This window comes from Salvelinus fontinalis, chromosome 6 (genome assembly GCF_029448725.1).
Source record: "Salvelinus fontinalis isolate EN_2023a chromosome 6, ASM2944872v1, whole genome shotgun sequence".
Classification (NCBI taxonomy): domain Eukaryota; kingdom Metazoa; phylum Chordata; class Actinopteri; order Salmoniformes; family Salmonidae; genus Salvelinus; species Salvelinus fontinalis.
The window spans coordinates 60,449,845-60,473,540 of record NC_074670.1 but is presented as its reverse complement, the minus strand read 5'-3'; the positions used below and the strand labels follow the sequence as shown (position 1 = coordinate 60,473,540).

General features: G+C 43.3%; 1 protein-coding gene across 11 annotated transcripts in view; it reads right to left on the bottom strand.

Annotated features, from left to right (window-relative positions):
• LOC129858233 (LIM and calponin homology domains-containing protein 1-like) overlaps positions 1-23,696 on the bottom strand; it is a 145,753-nt gene that overhangs the window by 19,737 nt on the left and 102,320 nt on the right. For 5 of the 11 annotated variants that reach the window (XM_055927288.1, XM_055927292.1, XM_055927287.1 and 2 more), the window contains 13 exons: positions 22,417-22,708; positions 11,087-11,125; positions 9,424-9,550; positions 9,090-9,250; positions 8,357-8,843; positions 7,031-7,357; positions 5,452-5,563; positions 5,028-5,158; positions 4,632-4,737; positions 4,322-4,402; positions 2,281-2,312; positions 1,562-1,684; positions 84-176 (listed from right to left, as the gene is read on the bottom strand). In XM_055927288.1, coding sequence (XP_055783263.1) covers positions 84-176; positions 1,562-1,684; positions 2,281-2,312; positions 4,322-4,402; positions 4,632-4,737; positions 5,028-5,158; positions 5,452-5,563; positions 7,031-7,357; positions 8,357-8,843; positions 9,090-9,250; positions 9,424-9,550; positions 11,087-11,125; positions 22,417-22,708 — 2,111 coding nt within the window. Of the gene's footprint in view, positions 1-83; positions 177-1,561; positions 1,685-2,280; positions 2,313-4,321; positions 4,403-4,631; positions 4,738-5,027; positions 5,159-5,451; positions 5,564-7,030; positions 7,358-8,356; positions 8,844-9,089; positions 9,251-9,423; positions 9,551-11,086; positions 11,126-12,417; positions 13,652-22,416; positions 22,709-23,696 lie in introns of those variants that run through there. The other 6 variants (XM_055927289.1, XM_055927290.1, XM_055927296.1 and 3 more) reach the window with 5 other exon arrangements.

Genomic DNA, 23,696 nt, shown 5'->3' with positions numbered 1-23,696 from the left:
GGAGGGGGGGGAGAAATAGGGAGGGTTTGTATTCATGAAAGTGACTGCTGACTATTCGCACACACACACATGCACTCACACACCTCCTCATGGTATCTCCTCTCCTCGTCTTCCACCTCTCTTTGCGCTCTCTCCCACTCCTGTTTCAGCTTCTCCTGCTCATGCTGGTACTTCTCCTATTACCATGGCAATGAGAGATGGCACACATTCATCATCAATGACATGTCATACAGACAGACGGATGGAGAGATGGTTAGAAAAGATGCCTATTAGGCCATACCTGGCCATAGAGCATATCGGGATTTGCCACTTTCCGTGTTTTAGTAACTAACACAGTACTTATCACTCTCCCTAAAACATGATGATGGCTGATGACACTGCTTCATGAAAATCCAATATCTTGAAAACTTGACTGCTGACATGCAAAACATGTTGAGATTGTATCAACAAGGAACTAATGAAAAAAATACCAAAAGATAGTTTGAGTGTCTTTTTCCTTGAAAGATGGTGTGAAATGTGGAAGACTCAACTTCAGAATCATTTTGAAATATGAAAACATCTGATTAACTTCGATTTCGAGTGAACTATCCATTAACATTGGATTTCATCTAAAATAAATATATTGTGTTAGTTCAGGTCTGTATTAAGTACCATTGAGAAGCATGAGCCAATCATGTGACAGGAAAAAGTGGGCATACACAAACATAGCATGCGTGTATGATGAGGGTTGTAAAGAAAGAGAAAATACATTTAAAAAGCTGCCAACCAAAGAAACAGACACACCATGCACTGACAAGGTGGTTTAAGGGTCCAAGGTGACAAGGGTTCATGCATCAGCAAAGCAAACCCTGTGGGTGGACCTCAATAGTCTAAAATGGCTTTCTTTTCTCCTCACCTTCATCTGTAGATCTATAGATCTGAGAATATAGGTTAGGTGAGGATGAAGGAAAGAAAACAAGGAGACAAGGCTATTTGGAGTATTGAGACACCCTATGATGGGTAGAGGAGGAGAGCGAAGTTGACTGGTGGCAGATTTGGGGCTCTGGCGAGTGAGTGTGAGACACACAGGTCATGCCATAGCACACAGCTTTTATTGTGCAATGCTGCCGCTGTGTGGCCACTGTGTGCACAGCAGTGAGTAGCAAATTGGGGGTCGACTTCAGACTCAGAGCAGGCAGGTGACTAAGCAGGATTGTGGTTAATTGAAATGTGTCTGCAAGCTAAAAGAAAGTTAGCACCTGCTTTGGGTAAATGTAACTGGTGCTGCAGACCATAGATTCAGTAATCAGTAGGCTTATTCGGGCCTATCTTTAGCTAATGTCAATAGGACATCATGCTAACTCAGGCCTAGCTTTAGCATGCTAACTTTGGCCTTTTGTTAACATATTATTAGCCGTATGCTAACTCAGGCCTAGCTTTTGTTAATGAGTATTTAGCAGCATGCTAAATCAGGCCTAGCGTTTTAATGAGTATATAGCAGCATGTTAAATCAGGCCTAGCTTTTGTAAATTAGTATTGTGCAGCATGCCTAGCTTTTGGGTCTTTAGTAGCTTAACTCTACCTGAAGCATGCGCTCCTGCTCTTGCTGCCACCTTTCCTGACGCTTTCGCTCCTCATTTGGGTCCCAAGACCAGCGGTCACCCCGCTTAGCATGGGCCACTACCGGGGATGACACCTGAGTGACCTGATAGAGCCCATCCAGAGCTCACACACGCACGCACACACGCCGACCCACATATTCATAAGCCAAAGTACACACACATCCACAGAAAGGGAAGAGAGGAGACAGTTGATCTACAACAGCACTATGTCCATGCTAGCCAAAGGTGTCCTACTAAGGAGAGAGAAAAGAGCAAGAGATGAGGGGATGAAGAGCACGGCTGGGCACTTTGTACATAATCCTCATCTGATTGGTCATTGTTCATTGGCTCAACCTATCAAGCATTGGGTCTTAGGGAGGTCCTAAATATATTAGAAAAACAATAAATGGATTGTGCTCAGTAGACAAAATGGAAGAACACGCTCTGAAATGGAGTGAAACGGGGAGCCAATAATTAACTTGCCCAATAAGAACAGTTTGTTTTGGTTTCACGGTTTTGTTACTGTACTAATGAACACAACCCTGGATTGTCTGTTAAGATGCATTGTATCCAATGCATTGTGGACGGTATTGACACCATTTTAAGATTTTTGTCTCAACCAGATGAGAACTAGTAAAACCACCTTTAGAACTCTACCAGGAAAGATGAATAGCAGATGTAACAGTTAGAATGGACTCACCGCTGCTGTACCACGCTCCTGCTCTGCCCCCTCTATGAAATAGAGATACAGTGAAAAGGTAGTCGGTTAGAAAACAAACATCGTTCAAAACACAGGAACTGATGCGGAGTAGACATGATCTTTTTAGTCAATACACTGTCTGTGTGAACGCATGGAAAAAGCTATTTCAATAATGAATGTCAGGTAAAGGAATGAGGGAATGAAGCGAAAGGTGGCAGGGTACAAATACAGGTGATAAGGGAACAAATCAAGGTGATAAGGTATGATGGTGAATATTGAGTTGCTGAAAAGCTACAAGCTGTGTGGTATTTGTCAATACTGAGTGGCTAACAATTCCAGTGTCCTGTGCAAAAGTACACCAAAAATCTACAAGTTGCTCTTATTATTTTTTTAACTCTTACTTAATGACATTATTGTCCCCATGGGTAAATGTTGTTGCAGTGTCATGTACACGTTTAAAGTGTCGTTTAAATACAAAACAAAATTGACAATACAACTTTCATAACAGCTACATACCAATAAAACATTTTTTTTTTTTTTTTTTTTAAGACTAGCCTGCTGGCCTTACTGGAGTCGATATGAACATTAGCCTGAGCTATTTAGGAGGGATATTACACCTGGCACAAATTATTGTCTAGTTCTGTTTTTCCTGCCGAGGGGTGCCCTATACCTGCGCCCAGAGGGGAGTAGTTTAAAGTCCGGGTACAGGGGGTGGCTTGGGTCTAAAATTATTTTGTGAGCCTTGGAGGGCCCTGACCTTAAAGATCTCATCCAGGCCTGTCTGTTTGACTCCAAGTACCTTGCTTACTGTGGTGATAATCCTTCTCAGCATATTTCTCTGGTTGACAGTGGCATTACCAAACCAACAAACAATACAAAAAGTTTAAATACTCTCAATGAAAGACTTGTAAAACAGAGTCAGTATAGTCTACATTAAAAGATCCCAGCTTTTTGAGAAAGGACAGTCTCTGTTGGCTCTTTTTGTAGATCAGGTCTGTACATTTACTCCACTGAAGCTTATTGTCCAAGAGGACACCCATGTATTTGTATTCCTCTACAATCTCTATATTCTGACCTCTGATAGATGCTGCAGAGGTAGGTGTTGTGCATAGACTTCAGGAAGTGTACATCTCTTTGGTCTTGTTGGTATTGAGGACCAAGTGTGATTCCTCACACCACTCTACAAAGTCCTCTAGGACCGGGCCATGGTGTTCCTCATCATCATGCAACATGCTGATTAAGGCAGTGTCATCAGCAAACTTAATGAGGTGTCGGTCAGGATGGGAACTAGTACAACTATTAATATACAAGATGTACAGGAGTGGGGACAAAACACATCCCTGAGGAGAGCCTGTGTTGGTATTGCGTATGTCCGACACATGGGGACCTATTTTGACTCGCTGTGAGCATGGGTGATGCTGAGAAGAGAAACTTGTGAAAAGTCATAAAGGCGACAGGGCGGTAGTCATTCAGCACAGAGGGATTAGATGCTTTAGGAAAGGGTATAATTATTGAGTTTTTCTACAATACTGGCACAGAGGTGGTCGAGTGAGGATTGGAAAATGTCTGTAAAAACACCAGCCAATTGTTCAGCACAGTGCTTTAACACATGTCCACTTATTTTGTCTGGGCCTGGGCTTTTGTGCGTGTTGCATCCCCTGAACAAATTCAAAACATCAGACTGTTTAACAACAACTCTCCCAAACATTTGTAATGATGCTTTCAATTGTTTTACCTCCGACACAAAGTTGTCTGATTCAAATCTTAAGAAAAAATTCAGTTCATTAGCCATATACCTGTGTAGTAACACTGTAGTTATACGTAGCAATGTTGTACTAACATTGTTACTATAGTAATTACAGCATTATAAGAGTCCACAGGACTCCAATAATAAATGAGAAAACCAGTAGAGTGAGGAAACAGGTTTCCAATGCTGTCACCCAGCCTCCGGGGAAGCCATGGGGAAACCCTGTACTATGTATGAGTACGTGAACCCCAAAGAGGGTTACAGGCAAGCTCAACTAAACAGTGAGCAGTTTACCTGGCGTGGTGAAGAATTCCCAACGTAGGCCTAACCTAGGGTTGCCGGTTCCTGGTGGGTAACTGGCACTGTTAGCCAACTCTACAGCACAAGCAAGGAGGGGGGGGGGGGGGGGGGTAAGGGGGTAAGGAGGAGAAAAGGAGGGGATAGATAGAGAGTTCACAAGCAAAAATACAGTGCCAGTTGGAGACGCAAAGGAAAAAAAGAGTTGGGTGTGTGATAGCATAGCTGAGAGGGCTGCGGGAAATAAAGACTATGGTGGAAAAGGCAGTTTGAGGTTAATTCTGTTCTGAAAACAGATTCTGCTTACCTGTTGTGGGAGCTTCACATGGTGCTTTGTTTCTGACAGGTCCTGGATCAGCCAAGGTAGCAACTTCATCTGCTCTCTGAGAAGACTCCAGGCTGGGCTCACTGACCTAAGATCATCCCAGAAAAGTCAGAAACACAATGATCAAAACATGACCAGGGGATTCTTCAAAAATATTTATAGTTAGAACGTAGCAGAGAGAAATTAAATTTATAGAGTTTGTGATACCCTATTCTACACAGTATAGAATCAGGTCTGTCCTACATAATGCATTTCTATCTGAAAGTTCTATGGCGCTGCACACTCCTGGGTACGGCTTCTGCTTGAGGTAGAGCAGCGCACAAATGATTGGCTATTCGCAGCATTGGAGGCCATTGATTGGTTGGCAGGTGATCTCACCGGTGCGGTCATTGGTTGAGCTTGTTGTGTGGCGTGCTCTGATAGGACTGGACGGAGGACAGTGGCGTTCTGTCTAGTCGCTGTGGCATTCATACACACTTCTGTTTGTTCTTTGGGAGCTTGTTGTGATTCTGAAAACCAGACAGACACATGTCTAGATGAATCAGAGCAAGGCTCTGCATCAGAGTCTACGGTAAGCCCAGACAGTGGGTCCTAATGTGACTTTAACCACAGGAAGAAAAAGTTGAATAATTTGTTTAGCAGCTTAAAGTGTTCATTTGCTCATCAGACAATGAGTAATAAATGACTAGAATGCACATCGAATAGCAACAGGATTTGATGGGTTATAGAAACAATATAAAAATGGCCACCACTAGGTGTCAGAGTAGCAGCAGTTAGTCTCCTAGGTAACATAGGAACAGACCTGTAGCTGGAGAGGGATGTACTGCAGTCTCTGTTGTGTTGGGCTCCTCCCCCAGTGGGCCTGCAGCAGACCTGCCTCCCGCCTCCACAAGACACTCTGTGCTCTGCAGCTCCTGTAGGGACACCCACAGGAAGAAATACTCTGATTATGAATCCTCCTCCTTCCTTTTGTTGAAGTCATGACCTTTCTGACACAATGTTGCTTTATCCTATCTATGGACTGTAGATTAAGAACCACACATAGTTCTGGCTTGTATGTAGGCTTTCAGTCAGCAGTTTGCAGTGGTGGAAAAAGCACCCAATAGTCATACTTGAGTAAATGTAAAGATATCTTGATAGAAAATAACTTGAGTAAAAGTGAAAGTCAACCAGTAAAATCCTGCTTGAGTAAACGTCTAAAAGTATTTGGTTTTAAATATACTAAAGTATCAAAAGTAAATTTAATTGCTAAAATATACTTATGTAACAAAAGTAAAAGTATAAATCATTTCAAATTCCTTAAATTAAGCAAACCAGACAGCACCATTTTCTTGTTTTTTAAATTTACAGATAGCCAGGGGCATGCTCCAATACTCTCACATCATTTACAAACGAAGCACGTGTTTAGTGAGTCCGCCAGATCAGAGGCAGTAGGGATGACCAGGGATGTTCTCTTGATAAGTGTGTGAATTAGACCATTTTCCTGTCCTGCTAAGCATTCAAAATGTAATGAGTACTTTAGGGTGTCAGGGAAAATGTATGGAGTAAAAAGTACATGATTTCCTTTAGGAATGAAGTGAAGTAAAAGTTGTCAAAAATATAAAGAGTAAAGTAAAGTACAGACACCCCAAAACGACAGGGTTGGTGAATCCCCAGTGGACAGTTGAGCTAACTTAGACTAATGTGATTGTATGAGGTTGTAAGTAACAAGAGAATTTCCCAGGACAAAGACATATCTGATATTGTCAGAAAGCTTAAATTCTTGTTAATCTAACTGCACTGTCCAATTTACAGTAGCTATTACAGTGAAATAATACCATGCTATTGTTTGAAGAGAGAGCACAGTTATGAACTTGAAAATGTATTAATAAACCAATTAGGCACATTTGGGCAGTCTTGATACAACATTTTGAACAGAAATTCAATGGTTCATTGGATCAGTCTAAAATGTTGCACATACACTGCTGCCATCTAGTGGCCAAAATCTAAATTGTGCCTCAGCTAGAATAATACATTATGGCCTTTCTCTGGCATTTCAAAGATTGTACTTTTAGTTTTTTTCTTTGTATTATCTTTTACCAGATCTAATGTGTTATATTCTCCTACATTAATAAAAAAATTCCACAAACTTCAAAGTTTGCATATCCTTGCTACAGGCAGTTCGATTTGGGTATGTCATTTTCGGTGAAAAAAAGGGGCGGATCCTTAAGAGGTTTTAAGTGATACTTTCAAGTATTTTTACTTAAGTACTTTACACCACTGACAGTTTGTTAAGATGCAAGCCACAATTTACATTGTTCCAAGTCTTTTCAGACCCTTTTGATAACGTATGTTTTTTCACAGAAACAAAGCCTGCTTGGCTGCATGTATTGAGTGCTCACCGAGGGCAGTGAGGTGGGCCGGCTAGGCGGGGTAGACTCCTGTGCATTGCCCTTCTCCTGGGCATCACTTTCTGCTGGCACTGAAGAAGATGTCACTGCGGTGCCTGTGCCACACTGTGCCACAGCTGGTAATGGGCTTGCCCTGGGGGAGGGGCTATGTGTGGGTGGGGGAGTGGCCTCACATGGGTGTGTGTCGGAACCATCAGGGGAGGCTGTAGGTGTGGCAGGGGAGGGGTAGAACTGTAGAGGGGAGGTCCTTCCCTCGCTCTCTGGAGTGGTGACCTCCTCATTTCCCATGTCGCCGTTCACTCGCAGCAAGCCGTCCACCTGAGTACACAGGTTAGAGACTGAAGGCTTAGAGAACACACACATGTATGCACATACATACTACAAAGATGCATTTCAATGTATCCAACACTTAAAACACAATTTTAGAGACACTGTATCCTCACCAAAAATATCCTTCAGACAGCAATACAAGAACAGTCAACTGGGGTGAACTCTCCCAAATTCCACAGCAACAACTGCAATATGACCACACAGTTCTACTCCAGACCACCCAGACCAGAAGTTGCCCCATGTTGTAAATAAAACCGTAACTCATTCATGTAACTCTGGCCTATAAGCTATTCAGCTAGCCCGATAACATGCTGGGACTGAATGAAAGGCTGTAATGCATGTGTGAGGAGTGCAGAGTACTCCAGACACACAGGGGGGTTGTTGAATGAAGGGGGACACTACCCAGAATCACCCCCTCAGTCTGTGTGGTCCTCTCTGTCTGCCCAGAGACCCACTTCACATTGAGAGGGACTACTTGTCAACTTCTTAAGTCAATACGGAACAGAGCCCCCCATTCAGGCTCCCCTCAGCTCCAAATAAGAGATTCCAGACACAGAAGTGGGAAGAAGTCCCGGTTTGTTCCCATAATAACCCCAAAGCATGTTATCTTCCTTTGGAATAGGCCCATTTGGCAAATGGCTCTGAGGATGAAAATGAACATCCTGTTATGCGGAATTGAGATGTTGCAACAGACTTCGGGGAAGACAGAAAAGGGATTTATATCTTTTTGTCTGAAAACATGGCACCCAATCTCCATAGTTTATGTCTTCTATTCTAATTTAAATGCCAAGATCAGGGTTCCATTTACACAATACATTTGTGTGCCCTTGGAAGACTAGGCTGAACAAAACATTCAAACTACTTTGAGGGATGAGTGGCGAACAAGCCCACGGCCCCCCTGGTAATTTAAACCTTTGTTCAAACACAATATTACAGTAAAATACACTAGTGATAACACTGATAAAACCCTGGCAATTTGTGCCTAACCTTGTCTGGCCTGGGTCCCACCAGCATCTGCATGCCCTTAGGTTGATTGTAAGGCTTGGGTATCAGCAAAGGCACAGACTTGGGTGAGACGGCCCGGATAGAGGGGTTTGGTTCAGGCTTGCGCGACCGAATCTGGGGGCGATGAGACAGACCCTGGGGGAACCCCACCACCTGGGCCTCAACAGTAGCGGTAAACTTGGGTGCCGGAAGCGACTGCTGCCTCAGGTACTTCAGGGGGCCATTTGTATCTTCTTCCGGGAAGGTGGGGGTGGGAGAACAGGAAGTGGGGGTGAGGGTGAGATGTGTGTTGGTGGTAGTGGTGGGATCCTCAGAGATGCTCCTGTCCAGCAGTTTGGGCAGTTGCAGGCGCTCCAGCGCCGCTTCACTGATGGTGAAGCGCTGGGCGTAGCGGTGGAGGACCAACGCCGCCTCCTCAGGGTTACGGGCCAACCGGTAGGCCTCGCGGAGGTCGTTCTCACGACGCTCCCTAGGGGAGGAGAGACGGGAGGACAAGATGAGACAGGGGCCATGTGACTGGCTACACACTGACAAAAGCATCATTGTTGAAACATGCCCTGATGCAATTCTGAAAATAGGTCGAGGCCAGGATGAGATAAAAAACAACAGGCTAGGAGAGAAGAGAAGTAGGTATAGGCCTATACTGTACATGGAGACAACCAACAATATGGAGACCAGGGTTCGATCTAAAATGGAGGATATCCTTGTGACGTACTTCTCCTCAACAATCTCCCGGTAGGTTTTGATGCTCTTCCTCCTCTGAGAGATGGCCCCTCCCTCACCCGTCATCAGCTTCTCCATCATCTTCCTCTCTTCCTCCTTCTTAATCAGGTCCTGGGAGACGCTTCTCCTGCGACTCTTCCACCGGGCTAGGTCCTAACAGACAGACAGTAGATGTATGACTGTATGAATGCGTGAGTGTGTAGGTGTGTGTGTGTTGTGCAACTGTGTGATAAAGTGTGAGTAAATGTAAGTGTTTATGTGTGTATAAAAGTCTATTAGGATGTGCGTGTGTGTGTGTGTATGTGTGTGTGAGAGAGAGTGCTTACGTCCTGCCAGTGGTCCTCTTCCTCCTTCATCATGTTGTACTGGTTGTGCATGAGCTCGTGGCGCACCTGGCTGTGGTGTGGCAAGATGGCGTCCTCCTCACAACGCATGTCAATCATACTCACACTCCTGAGAAAAAAAGGAGAAGACAAGAATATGTAAGGAGTTAGAGAGATTCACTGGGAGAAAAGTCATGTATATAGACAGGGTTCTTATTTTAAGGCACATAAGATGGAGTAATGTTTGGAGTTGCCATAGTGATGAAAGTTCAGCCAGGAAAGGTCAAACAGGGTCGATGACCAGATACACCTTCTGTACTCAAACCCCAAAAGGAACTCATGATTCTGACAATACCACACATATTATTGGATATTACTCTTCTGTATATATTAGTTTGTATTATACTGTGTAGAACCATGCAAAACAGAAGGCAGCAGAAATAACATTAATAATTAAAGACAGATTATAACATGTAAAGCAACATGCTATCAAAAGGTACATACATACAGTAGCCTATCTGTACAACAGCACAGAGCATCAGTTATACATTTGATCCAGGTTTTGTTTTGAGAACCACAGTGAGATCCTCAAACCTTGTACAGTGTTGGTACATATCCTTGTTTGTGAGTGAATGCAACATGCATCATATGGTGAGCTCTCTAGTCTCTAGCCTTCCACAATTTTCAAATGTTCTGGCTGAAAAGCGTCTGCACGTAATAGAACATCAGTTTGGCATAGAAGAACTAAGTCTCTGCTTACGTCACCATCTTATCCGCCTTGAATAAAATACTAAATAGTAACCTAGCAAGATGGAGATCACAGAGGTTATTTTTAATGAGTGCTTTTCGCAAGTGGCTAATTTACATCAACTACCTTCACTAAAACTGACCATCTGAAAATGTCTGAAATCCTTCCTCTTTAAAGAGTATCTTAAATAAATCCCATGGTGCCCCCCACCCCAAAAATAATGCATACACTGATGTAAGTCGCTCTGGATAAGAGCATCTGCTAAATGACTAAAATGTAAATGTTAATGTAAAACCACTGCAAGGTTTTGCATGCAAACTTTGGTTTTGAATCTTCATTCAGGCATGTCTGCCTCGTGATTTGTTGGGAGAGTTGTCAGTCTGAAGAGGACCCACCCCAGAACAATTTCTTCCCCCCTTATCGAAGTTGCCAAACGAGTCTGTCATTGAAATCAGACCCTAGTCACTGCTGTTGCCGAGGGTTTACGAGACTATGAGCTGTCCACAAGACAGGAGAGTGATCTAGACCTATTCCACAGCAGACCCTCGAAGGCTAAAAGAGACACAGCAACTCGGTGAGGCTGGATACGTGGCTCACAGACATCTTCCGGTGCACCCTTGCAGTTAGGATTCATGCGCACGTCTAGAGTTCCAGAGGTTGCTTTGAGAGTGAGTGTGAGACATGCAGATGACAGAAGCTGGTTACAAACACAAGCACCTTCATTTGAAGTCAACCGCTAGTTCCTCCCAACTTCTGGCAAATATGAATGAATAGGATGGGTGTAACATAGTTAAAAGTCCAATAGTCCAGAGTTACACCCATCAGCTCCTTACAGATAGACATGTCTAGAAGCTGGCATACTTGGAAGGTGTGGTTTAGCAGGGATGTGCTGCCGATGGGTAACAAAGAACCACTTACTCTGGGTCATCTGATACACTAGCAGCTTTGTGACTGAATCTACGAAAGCAGAGACATGGAGAAAGAGCACAAACACTAATGAACAAACACACAACTACACAATGCAATACATACAGATATGAGAATGTGTGATATAAGGAATATAGGGTGCGTGTTGAAAACACCTGTAGGTTTAGTCTATGAGTTACCGTGGACCACAAACAATTCAATAAAGTTTAATGAGATACTTACTATAGGTTCAGTATTATTACAAAATGAGCAATTACTGTCTTAAATATCAGAACGATGGGTTTACAGTATAATTGTTCTGGCTAGATCTACAGATTGATAAAAAGTGTCCATTTGAACACAAGGTGGCATTCTAAACAAGAACACAGCCAGCTCAGCACTTGGGGAAAAAAACCACTGAATTCACTGCACTAATATAAGCCTCTACAGCATATTGTATGGCGCAGATGGAAATGATCTCATGATGCAGTCTAAAATAAAACTAGCATTAAAAAGCATGCATATTTGACCCAAATTGGAAGTTTGGGTTAACCGGGTTTGGGTTTAAGTTCCGGGCCACAGAGGGCTTTTAAAAGCAGCCTTTCTGACTTTGGGAAGGGTGCGAGTTAAAGTGTGTCTTGTGGTCCTATTAAGACTGGCCACAAGATGGAGAGACGAGAGGTCTCACGAAACGAACAGCAGATAAATTGTTTTACGTGCTGTATGTATTTGTCATATCTGCCACACATAGAGCGAAAGGCCATTTTTCTACTACTACCAGTGCATTCTAGTAATAGAGTTTAAGTCTACTCTATGTAATATGTTTACCATGTAGGCACATTCATGCGTACATGCGTAGCCCTGTATATTCAACAATTATTAAATAGCAACACTCCTTGGACAAAGCTAAGAAAGTAATACAATGTAAATATGATTGAGGGAGTTGCTGTAACCAGTGTGTATTGGAAATGGTCAAATTTCAGAGGTCACCATGCAAGGTAATTTAAAGGTCACTGTCATTTCTTCACATGCGCAAAAACATACAAACCCAAATGAAAAATAAAATATGTATTTTTAAGTCTAAATAGATAAAGGTCATGCATGCTTCATGTTTGCCATCCAAAAGGTGTGCATCACTGCTCGAGGTCATGGCCACATGCGTATGAAGCAGGATTTCTAAACGTCTACTGAAGGATGACAGGTAATGTAGTTCTCTGTATCTGATCTGTGTAGGCTGGGAGAAACCCAATATGTTGTGGCTGTTATGGTGTGATGCTCTTCCCTTAGCCAACTGAGCATTTTGTATCGGTCTCTGAATCCTAGTCAATGGACGACAGGCTCACATTGGCGGGAGGTCGTCGTCAAGCCAAGATGGACATTTCCCCACCGCCGGTTTGTTGCCCTCGCGACCTTCAACATCCGACTTGCCCATGCGACCCTGGCAGGTGATGGTCAGCGTGGTGGTTGCCCCGGCTGAAGGAACAGGCAGGAACTGGTTTGGACCAGTGGTGCCGCCGTGTTTTGGCGAGGTAAGGGCACGGCGAGCCCATACGTCGTCATTCCTCCCCGTGTCTCTCGCCAGGGATATGGACAGCCCCACCTTCTTTTGCCCTGCCTCCTCCCTGTAAATCATGGTAGGGAACTTCCTGGTTGTGTCCAGGCTGGCCCTGGGGCTAAGGGGGCTCGTCACGATGATGGAGGTAGTCATGGGGCTGGTTGTCAGGGATGACGGACGGTATAGTTCCTCGGAGCATGAGCGGGCGGCGCTACTGCTGAGAGAGTGGTTCGGTTAGCATTGACCAAGGTCGTAGGGCATTTGACATTATTTCACTACTGAAATAACATAAAACAAAATTAAGATATCCAGATAGTTAAAATAAAAAAATAAAAAATTGTAGTCTCTTGACCAATCATAATTACGCAAATGCACATGGCAGAGATAAACAGCGGAAGGCTGCTTTCTCCAGTAGTTTTTGGCAAAAAAGCAACAGGGTCGTTCCATGTTATTTCATCAAGCCATGACACCTACCATCTCAGATTGTTCTGAAATGGTTTCTGTAGTTAGAAACAGATCATTCAGCAACTTTATTTTGTGGAAATATCATTTTCTCAGAGAAATTAAGCTAATTAATTGCACCCAAATTGACCATAAACATTTTTAAGGATTCATATAATATTCAATAATTATAGTACCCAACATCCAATTTGGACCACACATTCTTCAAACTTTGTTCACCTAATAGTAGGAACAGTACCATCTAGCGGTTAAAATCTGGTGATATCAGGATGATGGATGGGACATAAACCTAAAAACTTAAATTACTAGTTTCTCTGAACAGGGGGGGAAAAACTAATTAACTGAGAATACATTACATAGGATGAAGAAACAATACTCCGATCCGCAGCTCCATACTACTTGAGACAGAGAACTGATACTATATACTTGTTTTTGGGGTGAGATTGACGTGGGGTGTGGGGGGTCCGTGGGTGACTTGACAATTTCTTTGGATTCCTCATGTCTTACTCATTGTTAGAACAATATTTGGTACTATATTTATTGAATATTATCTGAATACTATAAATGAAAATGGCCAATTTGGGCACAACCAATTAGCTTAATTTCTTAGAGATTAAATTATATTTAAAAAAAAATGATGTTGCACAAATGCTTATCTTAACTGGTTCTAACAGAAACGATTTCAGAACCATCTGAGATGATCAGTGTCAAAACACTTTTTTGCTCTTTTTGAGGTGGAACGCCATAATATAATTGATTCTGTTACAAAAAGGTTTTCTGGTGAGTGTCTTGCATCGATCGGTTTCAGGTCTTTTGGAAACTCTGTTAGGTGCACGCTTGTAATTGCTATTTGAAGTGGGGAAAATAGCATATCGATGTCAGGGCAGCCTGGAGGGCTAAAAACGCCACTAAAAACTACATTAAAAAGTTTGTTTTATTAAGTATTTCAGATTACATGGTAAATCCTTGCAGGCAACAATATCACAAGGAGTATCTAATTTAATTCACAACAAAGCATTAAAATAGGCTGAACAAAAAAAAGTGATCCAAAAATGAACTCACTCAAGTAATCGAATAATAACATCCATTCAGATATCCGGATATTAGATAACCGTGCCCATCCTGTAATAATCGTAATATAAAGACATTGGCATAGACTCTAAAGGGTTTGTTCATAAGGGTTGTGGAACCATTTCAAACACAGATGCAGAATCATACCCAACCACACAATATCCGATTATAAAAACTCACATTAGTACAGGTGGAAGGTAGATTTGTGAAGAAAAGCAGACGAAACACTAGTGACTCACAAAGATTGTATTGGGAGAAAACCCACAATAGCTATAGCTAGTCTGCTTTGGTAAAGCCCACCCACAAACCCCGGGGAAAAAATTAATATATTATTTGCTTGACACATAGGCGGGGTAGGCTAGACAATGGCAAGTATTTGGCGTGTGCGTGCAAGGCTGTGTCTATATCAAACGTGTGTGTGTGCTTGAACAACCAACGTGTTTCCAATATACAAGGGCAGCATGGTGACTTGCTGATTATCCCAACCAGTGCCATAGACCCAGTCGGTATTAGATAGATCGTAGCAGGCCTGCCCATCTCTGGGGAAAACAACCTGTGGTTACCTAGGTTACCCCATTGCTCACAGCAAAAACGTTTAAATTAAATTTTCTTGTCATCTGCTTGTTTTAGTCAATTAAAAACAACATTTAAGAACTGTACAACACGTCTTAATTTAGGGCTGCAATCCCAGTAACGGGATCAATATGACAACAGCCAGTGAAAGTGCAGGGCTCCAAATTCAAAAAACAGAAGTCTCATAATTAAAATTCCTCAGACATACATGTGTCTTATACCATTTTAAAGGTAATCTTGTTGTTAATCCCATCAAAGTATCCGATTTCAAATATGCTTTTCAGCGAAAGCACTACAAACGATTATGTTAGGTCACACCAAACCACAATAAGCAGAGCAATTTTTCCAGCCAAAGATAGCAGTCACAAAAAGCACAAATAGAGATAAAATGAATCACTACCCTTTGATGATCTTCATCAGATGACACTCATAGGACTTCATGTTACACAATACATGTATGTTTTGCTTGATAAAGTTCATATTTATATAAAAAAATCTGAGTTTACATTGGCACGTTACATTCACAAGTTCCAAAAACATCCAGTGATTTTGCATAGCCACATCGTTTCAACAGAAATAGTCATCATAAATGTAGATGATAATACAAGTTATACACCTGGAATTATAGATATACCTCTCCTTAATGCAACCGCTGTATCAGATTTTTAAAAACCTTTACGGATAAAGCAAATCATGCAATAATCTGAGACGGCGCTCAGAACAATAGCCAAATTAGCCGCCATGTTGGAGTCAACAGAAACCAGAAATTACATGATAAATGTTTCCTTACCTTTGATGATCTTCATCAGAATGCACTCCCAGGAATCCCAGGTCCACAATAAATGCTTGATTTGTTCGATAATGTCTGTTATTTATGTCCAATTAGCTACTTTTGTTAGCGCGTTTGGTAAACAATTCCAAAGTCACGAAGCGCGTTCCCTAAAAGCTGACGAAATGTCCAAAAGTTCAGTAACAGTCAGTAGAAACATGTCAAACGATGTATTGAATCAATCTTTAGTTTGTGCATGTCAAATCGTCAATACAGGACTAAGATCGAATCATACTACACCGGCTCTGACGCTCGTCGGATGTGGCAGGGCTTGCAAACCATTACAGACTACAAAGGGAAGCACAGCCGAGAGCTGCCCAGTGACACAAGCCTACCAGATCAGCTAAACTACTTCTAGGTTCGCTTCGAGGCAAATGGCACTGAAACATGCATGAGAGCACCAGCACCATGCATGAGAGCACCAGTAATCCGCAGGGCCATACGTGCGAGGCGAGCATGTGCTGACCAACTGGCAAGTGTCTTCACTGACAATTTCAATCTCTCCCTGTCCGAGTCTGTAATACCAACATGTTTTAAGCAGACCACCATAGTCCCTGTGTCCAAGATCACTAAGGTAACCTTCCTAAATGACTACCGACCCGTAGCACTCACGTCTGTAGCCATGAAGTGCTTTGAAAGGCTGGTCATCACTCACATCAACACCATTATCCCAGAAACCCTAGACCCCACTCCAATTTGCATACCGACCCACAGATGCAATTTCTATTGCACTCCACACTTTCCTTTCCCACCTGGACAAAAGGAACACCTATGTGAGAATGCTATTCATTGACTACAGCTCAGTGGTCAACACTATAGTCCCCTCAAAGCTCATCAATAAGCTAAGGCCCCTGGGACTAAACAACTCCCTCTGCAACTGGATCCTGGACTTCGACGGGCCGCCCCCAAGTGGTAAGGGTAGGTAACAACACATCCGCCATGCTGATCCTCAACACAGGGGCCCCTCAGGGGTGCGTGCTCAGTCCCCTCCTGTACCGTGTGGTGCCAGGACAACAACCTCTCCATCAATGTGATCAAGACAAAGGAGAGGATTGTGGACTACAGGAAAAAGAGGACTGAGCACGTCCCCATTATCATTGATGGAGCTGCAGTGCAGCAGGTTGAGAGCTTTAAGTTCCTTGGTGTCCACATCGCCAACAAACTAACATGGTCCAAGCACACCAAGACAGTAGTGAAGAGGGAATAACAAAACCTATTCCCCCTCAGGAGACTGAAAAGATTTGGCATTGGTCCTCAGATTCTCAAAAGGTTCTACAGCTGCACCATCGAGAGCATCCCGACTGGTTGCATCACTGCCTGGTATGGCAACTGCTCGGCCTCCGACCGCAAGGCACTACAAAGGGTAAAGCAAATGGCCCAGTACATCACTGGGGCCAAGCTCCCTGCCATCCAGGACCTCTATACCAGGTGGTGTCAAAGGAAGGCCCTAAAAATTGTCAATGACTCCTGCCACCCTAGTTAAACTGTTCTCTCTGCTACCGCACGGCAAGTGGTACCGGAGCGCCAAGTCTAGGTCCAAGAGGCTTCTAAACAGCTTCTACCCCCAAGCCATAAGACACCTGAACACCTAATCAAATGGCTACCCAGACTATTTGCATTGCCCCCCCCCCCCATTTACACCGCTGCTACTCTTATCATCTACGCATAGTCACTTTAATAACTCTACCTACATGTACATATTACCTCAACTAACCGGTGCCCCCACACATTGACTCTGCACCGGTGCCCCCCCTATATATAGTCTCGCTATTGTTATTTTACTGCTGCTCTTTAATTACTTGTTACTTTTATTTCTTATTCTTATCTGGGGGTTTTTAAACTGCATTGTTGGTTAGGGGCTCATAAGTAAGCATTTCACTGTATGGTCTACACCTGCTGTATTCGGCGCATGTGACTAATACCATTTGATTTGATTTTAGTTGAAAGCCCCGACAGTCGTTCTGGATAAGAGCGTATGTTAAATGACTAGAATGTAACTGTAAACAACAGTAGCCAGACAACTAACAGGCAGAAGGCCATAAGAAGTTCTGACATCCGTCCTGTAGCAACAACTGCCAGGAACATAGAGCGACTCATCAGAAATAAAAAGAACAACCATTGCAGACTCCTGGCAAACACCAAAACGCCAAACTTCTGAGCTTGGTTATCACATGCAGCGAAAGAGGGCAGCTGTGTCCAACGCCAACAAAAACACTAGGCCACAGCACAGCTTATGTTTGGAATGTTCCCTGGACCTCCCCAGAATAACTCTTGGATATGTCCTAAATGGCACCATATTCCCTATATAGTGCCCTTACTTTTGACCAGGGCCCACAGTGCACTATATCAGGAATAGTGTACCATTTAGGATGCAGACTTGGAACATGCCCTGTACACAAGTCCTATTTCATCTTTTGTGTGTTTTGTCAGCCAACATAGTGACAAGCCAGGTCTTCAGATATCGAGGCCAGAGAAAGCAAACCTATTCATAGGGTGGATCCAAATTCAACTCACTACGGCCCCAAATAAGCATCAGTCATGTCCTTGTCGGAAAATAACAGGAAAGGTTACGCTCTTATGAAATGGTTCACTGAATCTCCCAGAGTTTGTGTAAGTAGTTGTCTTTAGAAATGTCTGCATGGGCGTGTTTAAAGGTGTCATCACCAAAACAATATAAGGAAATCAAGTTGGCACCTTGGTTCAATACATATTACAGGGAAATCCTAAAGAGGGTTAATTAAGTTAGGGTCATTGGAACTGTGGCTTGATGAGACAATAGAGACTAAGGGAAAGTTTCATCTGGGGATTGTTGGGGTAAGGGGTTATTGTTTTAGCTTTAGGGGTTAGGGCATACAGTGATTGGCACCTTTGCTCAGCAGTCACAGTCAGGTGTATAGCAGTCTCCCTGTGGGTGAGTGTGGGGGTCTGTGAGCGCTGAGGGGGGGTGTAGGAGTGAAGCTCATACTCCTCCTCCCTCTCCCGTCTCCACGGGCATGCCGCGGTCAACCTCCCTTCTTCCTCTTTCCTCTCCTCCATTTCTTCCTCACCCCTGTGTTGTTCTTCTGACTGATTCTGTGGTTGGGGAAGGGGTTGGGCTTGGAGCTCGGGGGACGTGGGCTCAATAGGAGCTATAACTGGGGGTACTTCTAGGTTGGGGAGTTCGGTTGGACTGTTACACACACACACACACACACACACACACACACACACACACACACACACACACACACACACACACACACACACACACACACACATGCGGCAATCACAACACCAACATGCAACGATAACACAGCGTAGCACAAACAAAGACACAAGACATGTGAAACACGCAAGCATTACCAAAAAACACAGTGATAATGTGATCATATGCACAATGACAATGGGAGTACCAAAAAGCAACACACCAATGGAAACATGTGGAAGGAAAAAAGAGAAAATAAACAGATCACACATTATAATGATGTAATAACAATCAAAACATTTGAATAAAGAGTCACTGAAAAGCAGAACAAGCTGAATGAAGAATAATGTGCTGTTTGGTATTGGTCGGTCAGGGACCCGATGACCTCGGTGAAAAGCTCAAGCCAATCTCATGATCTCATTCAAGCGCACACACAAATACACACACAGGTGTAGAAATGCACCGACACATGCACACGTCCTCATACCTTTACTCAGATAGAGTTAGCATGACCTTAGGATCTACAATTGCACACCCACATGTAAACACACACTTGCTTGCTCTGTTCACACTTGCTCCTTATTGACTTCCACTTACAGGTTTAACCCTTTCCAATTACAACCTTGCATTGAGACACACACACGTAGAGGAAATACAATTTCTGCTGAATGAATCCAGCTGGAAGCCAGTCATCCTTCCAACGCTATTGCGAAGCCTGTATCCGTCATCGTGTGAGAGTGGTGTAAACTAATAAGCTTAAAGTCAAACCATGCCATGTCAACAAGGTAAGATGTACTGTTGGAGCAAAGGCCCGATTTAGTAGGTGACGTCTAGTGTAAACAAACACACACTCGTATGTATGCATGTAAACTCAGCAAAAAAAGAAACATCCTCTCACTGTCAACTGCGTTTATTTTAAGCAAACTTAAATGTGTAAATATTTGTATGAACATAACAAGATTCAACAACTGAGACATAAACTGAACAAGTTCCACAGACATGTGACTAACAGAAATTGAATAATGTGTCCCTGAACAAAAGGAGGGGTCAAAATCAAAAGTAACAGTCAGTATCTGCTGTGGCCACCAGTGCATCTCCTCCTCATGGACTGCACCAGATTTGCCAGTTCTTGCTGCGAGATATTATCCCACTCTTCCACCAAGGCACCTACAAATTCCCGGTCATTTCTGGGGGGAATGGCCCTAGCCCTCACCCTTCGATCCATCAGGTCCCAGACCTGCTTAATGGGATTGAGATCTGGGCTCTTCGCTGACCATGGCAGAAGACTGACTTTCCAGTCTTGCAGGAAATCACACACAGAACAAACAGTATGGCTGGTGGCATTGTCATGCTGGAGGGTCATTGATGGAGGCATTGTGTGTTCCTGGTGTAACTCGGGCAGTTGTTGTTGCCATCCTGTAGCTGTCCCGCAGGTGTGATGTTCGGATGTACCGATCCTGTGCAGGTGTTGTTACACGTGGTCTGCCACTGCGAGGACGATCAGCTGTCCGTCCTGTCTCCCTGTAGCGTTGTCTTAGGCGTCTCACAGTACGGACATTGCAATTTATTTCCCTGGCCACATCTGCAGTCCTCATACCTCCTTGCAGCATGCCTAAGGCACATTCACACAGATGAGCAGGGACCCTGGGCATCTTTCTTTTGGTGTTTTTCAGAGTCAGTAGAAAGGCCTCTTTTAGTGTCCTAAGTTTTCATAACTGTGACCTTAATTGCCTACCGTCTGTAAGCTGTTAGTGTCTTAACGACCGTTCCACAGGTGCATGTTCATTAATTGTTTATGGTTCATTGAACAAGCATGGGAAACAGTGTTTAAACCCTTTACAATGAAGATCTGTGAAGTTATTTGGATTTTTACGAATTATCTTTGAAAGAGAGGGTCGTTTTTTTTTTTGCTGAGTTTATGTATGTATGTTTGTACAGTATGTATGTATGTATGTATGTATGTATGTATGTATGTATGTATGTATGTATGTATGTATGTATGTATGTATGTATGTATGTATGTATGTATGTATGTACTCTATGTGTGTGTGTGTGTGTGTGTGCACTCATGCAAGCACACTCACACACATGCTCGTAAGCGCACACACACCAGATTTCAGCCATCTACTGAAATATTACAAGATGAGTGGAACAAGCCATATTTTAGTTTTATGAAAACCTCAATACACTGTTTTGATAGCGGTTTCTAATAACACTCAACAGGGTCATATAGTAGCCAAAGTGGCTCACACATTTTATCTGTCTGTGAGCGGCATAGCAAACAGACACCTATCTGTGTCGGCATAGCAAATGTCTTGCCTGTTGCTGGCTTTTCTCTGAGTGCTTCGGCCTTGGCCAATCAAAACACACATCTGGTCTATATCAGATCCTCCGTTCATGCCACCACAATACTAAAAATATATATATTTTTCCTATTCTTAAAGACATGCTCCAGAACATTGGTGACTACTAACAATTTTTTAAACCTCACGCTTTGAGCTGGATGTGTCAATGTGTAGCTCATACACTAATAATCTATGAGCAGAATTACTGTCTTACCTTAATTAGCCACGAAATCCCTAGTTTGAAAGCAACTGTTTTTCTCGAAGCTGTGGCGTGCCACATTTTCCCCCATGTGGGCCAGCCCCCTAGCAATTCAAGCGCAACCAATGAGCTTCAGCCTATCGCCATAAGAGATACAGCTATCAATACACACGATGCACCCCTTGCAGAGGGAGAGCGAGCAATGATGTGGTGCACGTCTGCACATCCGGAAAATTGCGTAATACGTTAGGTAATTTTCAAAGACAATTATTGGCTCATGAGAACTACTTTCAGAACTACTGGCTAAATAGTATACAAAAGTACAGGAACATCTCTTTAAACATGCATGTTCAACATCAGACAAGACATTCCCAATCTCCTTTGTGCGTTGGGGGAATTACAATATGAAGGAAAATTGGCTGGAGGCAGCTGTTTTCGAAGTGCTGTGTCAGGTCTGGTGGAAGAAACAACATATCGGTGTTACGGAGAGAAGCAGTCCATCACCACATGCGGACACTTCTAGAAAATAAAGAATAAGCGAAGCGCTCCGAGTTTGTTTTGTCTCAATGCTAATAACAGAACGATCCATTAGCATTTTGGCTAATGTTTAGATTGATGGCCCATTAGGCTCCTGTTATCTGTAGCTAAAAAAGAACACTAGGCTAACGAGCTGCTAAGGTGTGTGCACCAACCTCCTCTCTTGCTGTGTAAATAAAGCTAATCATCTCAATATGGGCCTCATCCAGAGAATCGTCTCAGGAAGGAATCGAGTGGTGATGAGTATTTTGGAGAACAGTTATCACTTTGAACAACAGAGTATGGGAGGTACTTCCTCAATATATGACAAATACTATATTAGCATATATGGTGATGGTATCCTACTGCTATTGAAACACCTCCCACTATCTATTGGCTTGGGTCTGTCTGAACTGTCCTGTCAAAGTGTAGCAGGTGACATACATATGAGTTAAAAATATCAAGTTTTCCTGGAGAAAAGAGTGCCAACACATTTACCAAATTACACCATGGCTACGATCGAATATCCATACTAGCATTCCACTTAGTAGTGGTAGTAGACTCTGTTCCAATCTATCTCTCACTTTTACTACATAACCAATGCTCACCTGAAGGGTATATCGCCTCCTATGGGCGAGGTGGCGGTACTCCAGCTCTTGCGGTTGCCCCCACCCCCTCCACTGCTCTCCTCCCGGCCCTCGTGGTCACCCCTTTTCTTGCGCAGCGGTGTGGGCACGTAGCCACTGGCATTGCTCTTGTTGGGCAGGTACTGATTGAAGGGCACCATCACGCGGGGCTCGCTCACCGAGGTCCGCCGAGCCAGCATGTCATCCTTGCGCACGTCCGGCAGCTTCCTGCCTCCATGGGGTCCGGCGTCGGACTCGGAGTCGCTGCCACGGCCTGGTGGGTACAAAAGAGGGAGAGACTGACTTAAATCACCACAGTAAATCACCACATGAAACATTGCCCCACCCACGAGAGAGAGCAATAACTGCTTAGGTTTTTAAAATTAGACATCAGCGTTTCCCAATCCTTGTCTAAAAGGACCACTTTCTTCATTGGTTTTCATTTTAATGATGCTATCCAACCACTGACCTCTCAACTTGGATAGACGTTTCCGAGAGTGGTCAAGAGGTAAGCTATAAATACCCGAGCAGTATCAATTAAACAGACCATTGAACAGCAGAAAACCTTATAAATTGTGCCTTTAAGAGCTCTGAGTCTGATATAGCCATAGACCGTTAAAATGGAAATAAACCACAAGAATCCGTTTAAAAGAAAACCAGTACATTCAGGAGTCCCCCAGGACCTGGCCTAAATGATCATGTGACTTAGCAGTCTGCCAGTGAAGTCTCTTTTACCACCTTTGCTCTGTTATAATCTCCACCCGGCACAGCCAGAAGAGGAATGGCCACCCCTCATAGCCTGGTTCCTCTCTAGGTTTCTTCCTAGGTTTTGGCCTTTCTAGGGAGTTTTTCCTAGCCACCGTGCTTCTACACCTGCATTCTAGCGGTTTGGGGTTTTAGGCTGGGTTTCTGTACAGCACTTCGAGATATTAGCTGATGTACGAAGGGCTATATAAAATAAACTTGATTGATATGCACCTTTCTAGGCTTTCTTAAACAAACTATACAGTATACTTATTATGGGCGAAGGTAGATACTGTTTGATTGCTCTTGTCAACCATCAAATCAACCCAAAATAGTTGGAACAACAGTGAAGGGTATTAGACAGCATATACGATATCAATCATCTTTAAGATTGAGTCTTTCGTCAAGCTCAAAGCCACTAAATTGCGACCCCCAGTTGAGAAGAATGACATTGGGATTTATTTATTTATTTTATTTCACCTTTATTTAACCAGGTAGGCTAGTTGAGAACAAGTTCT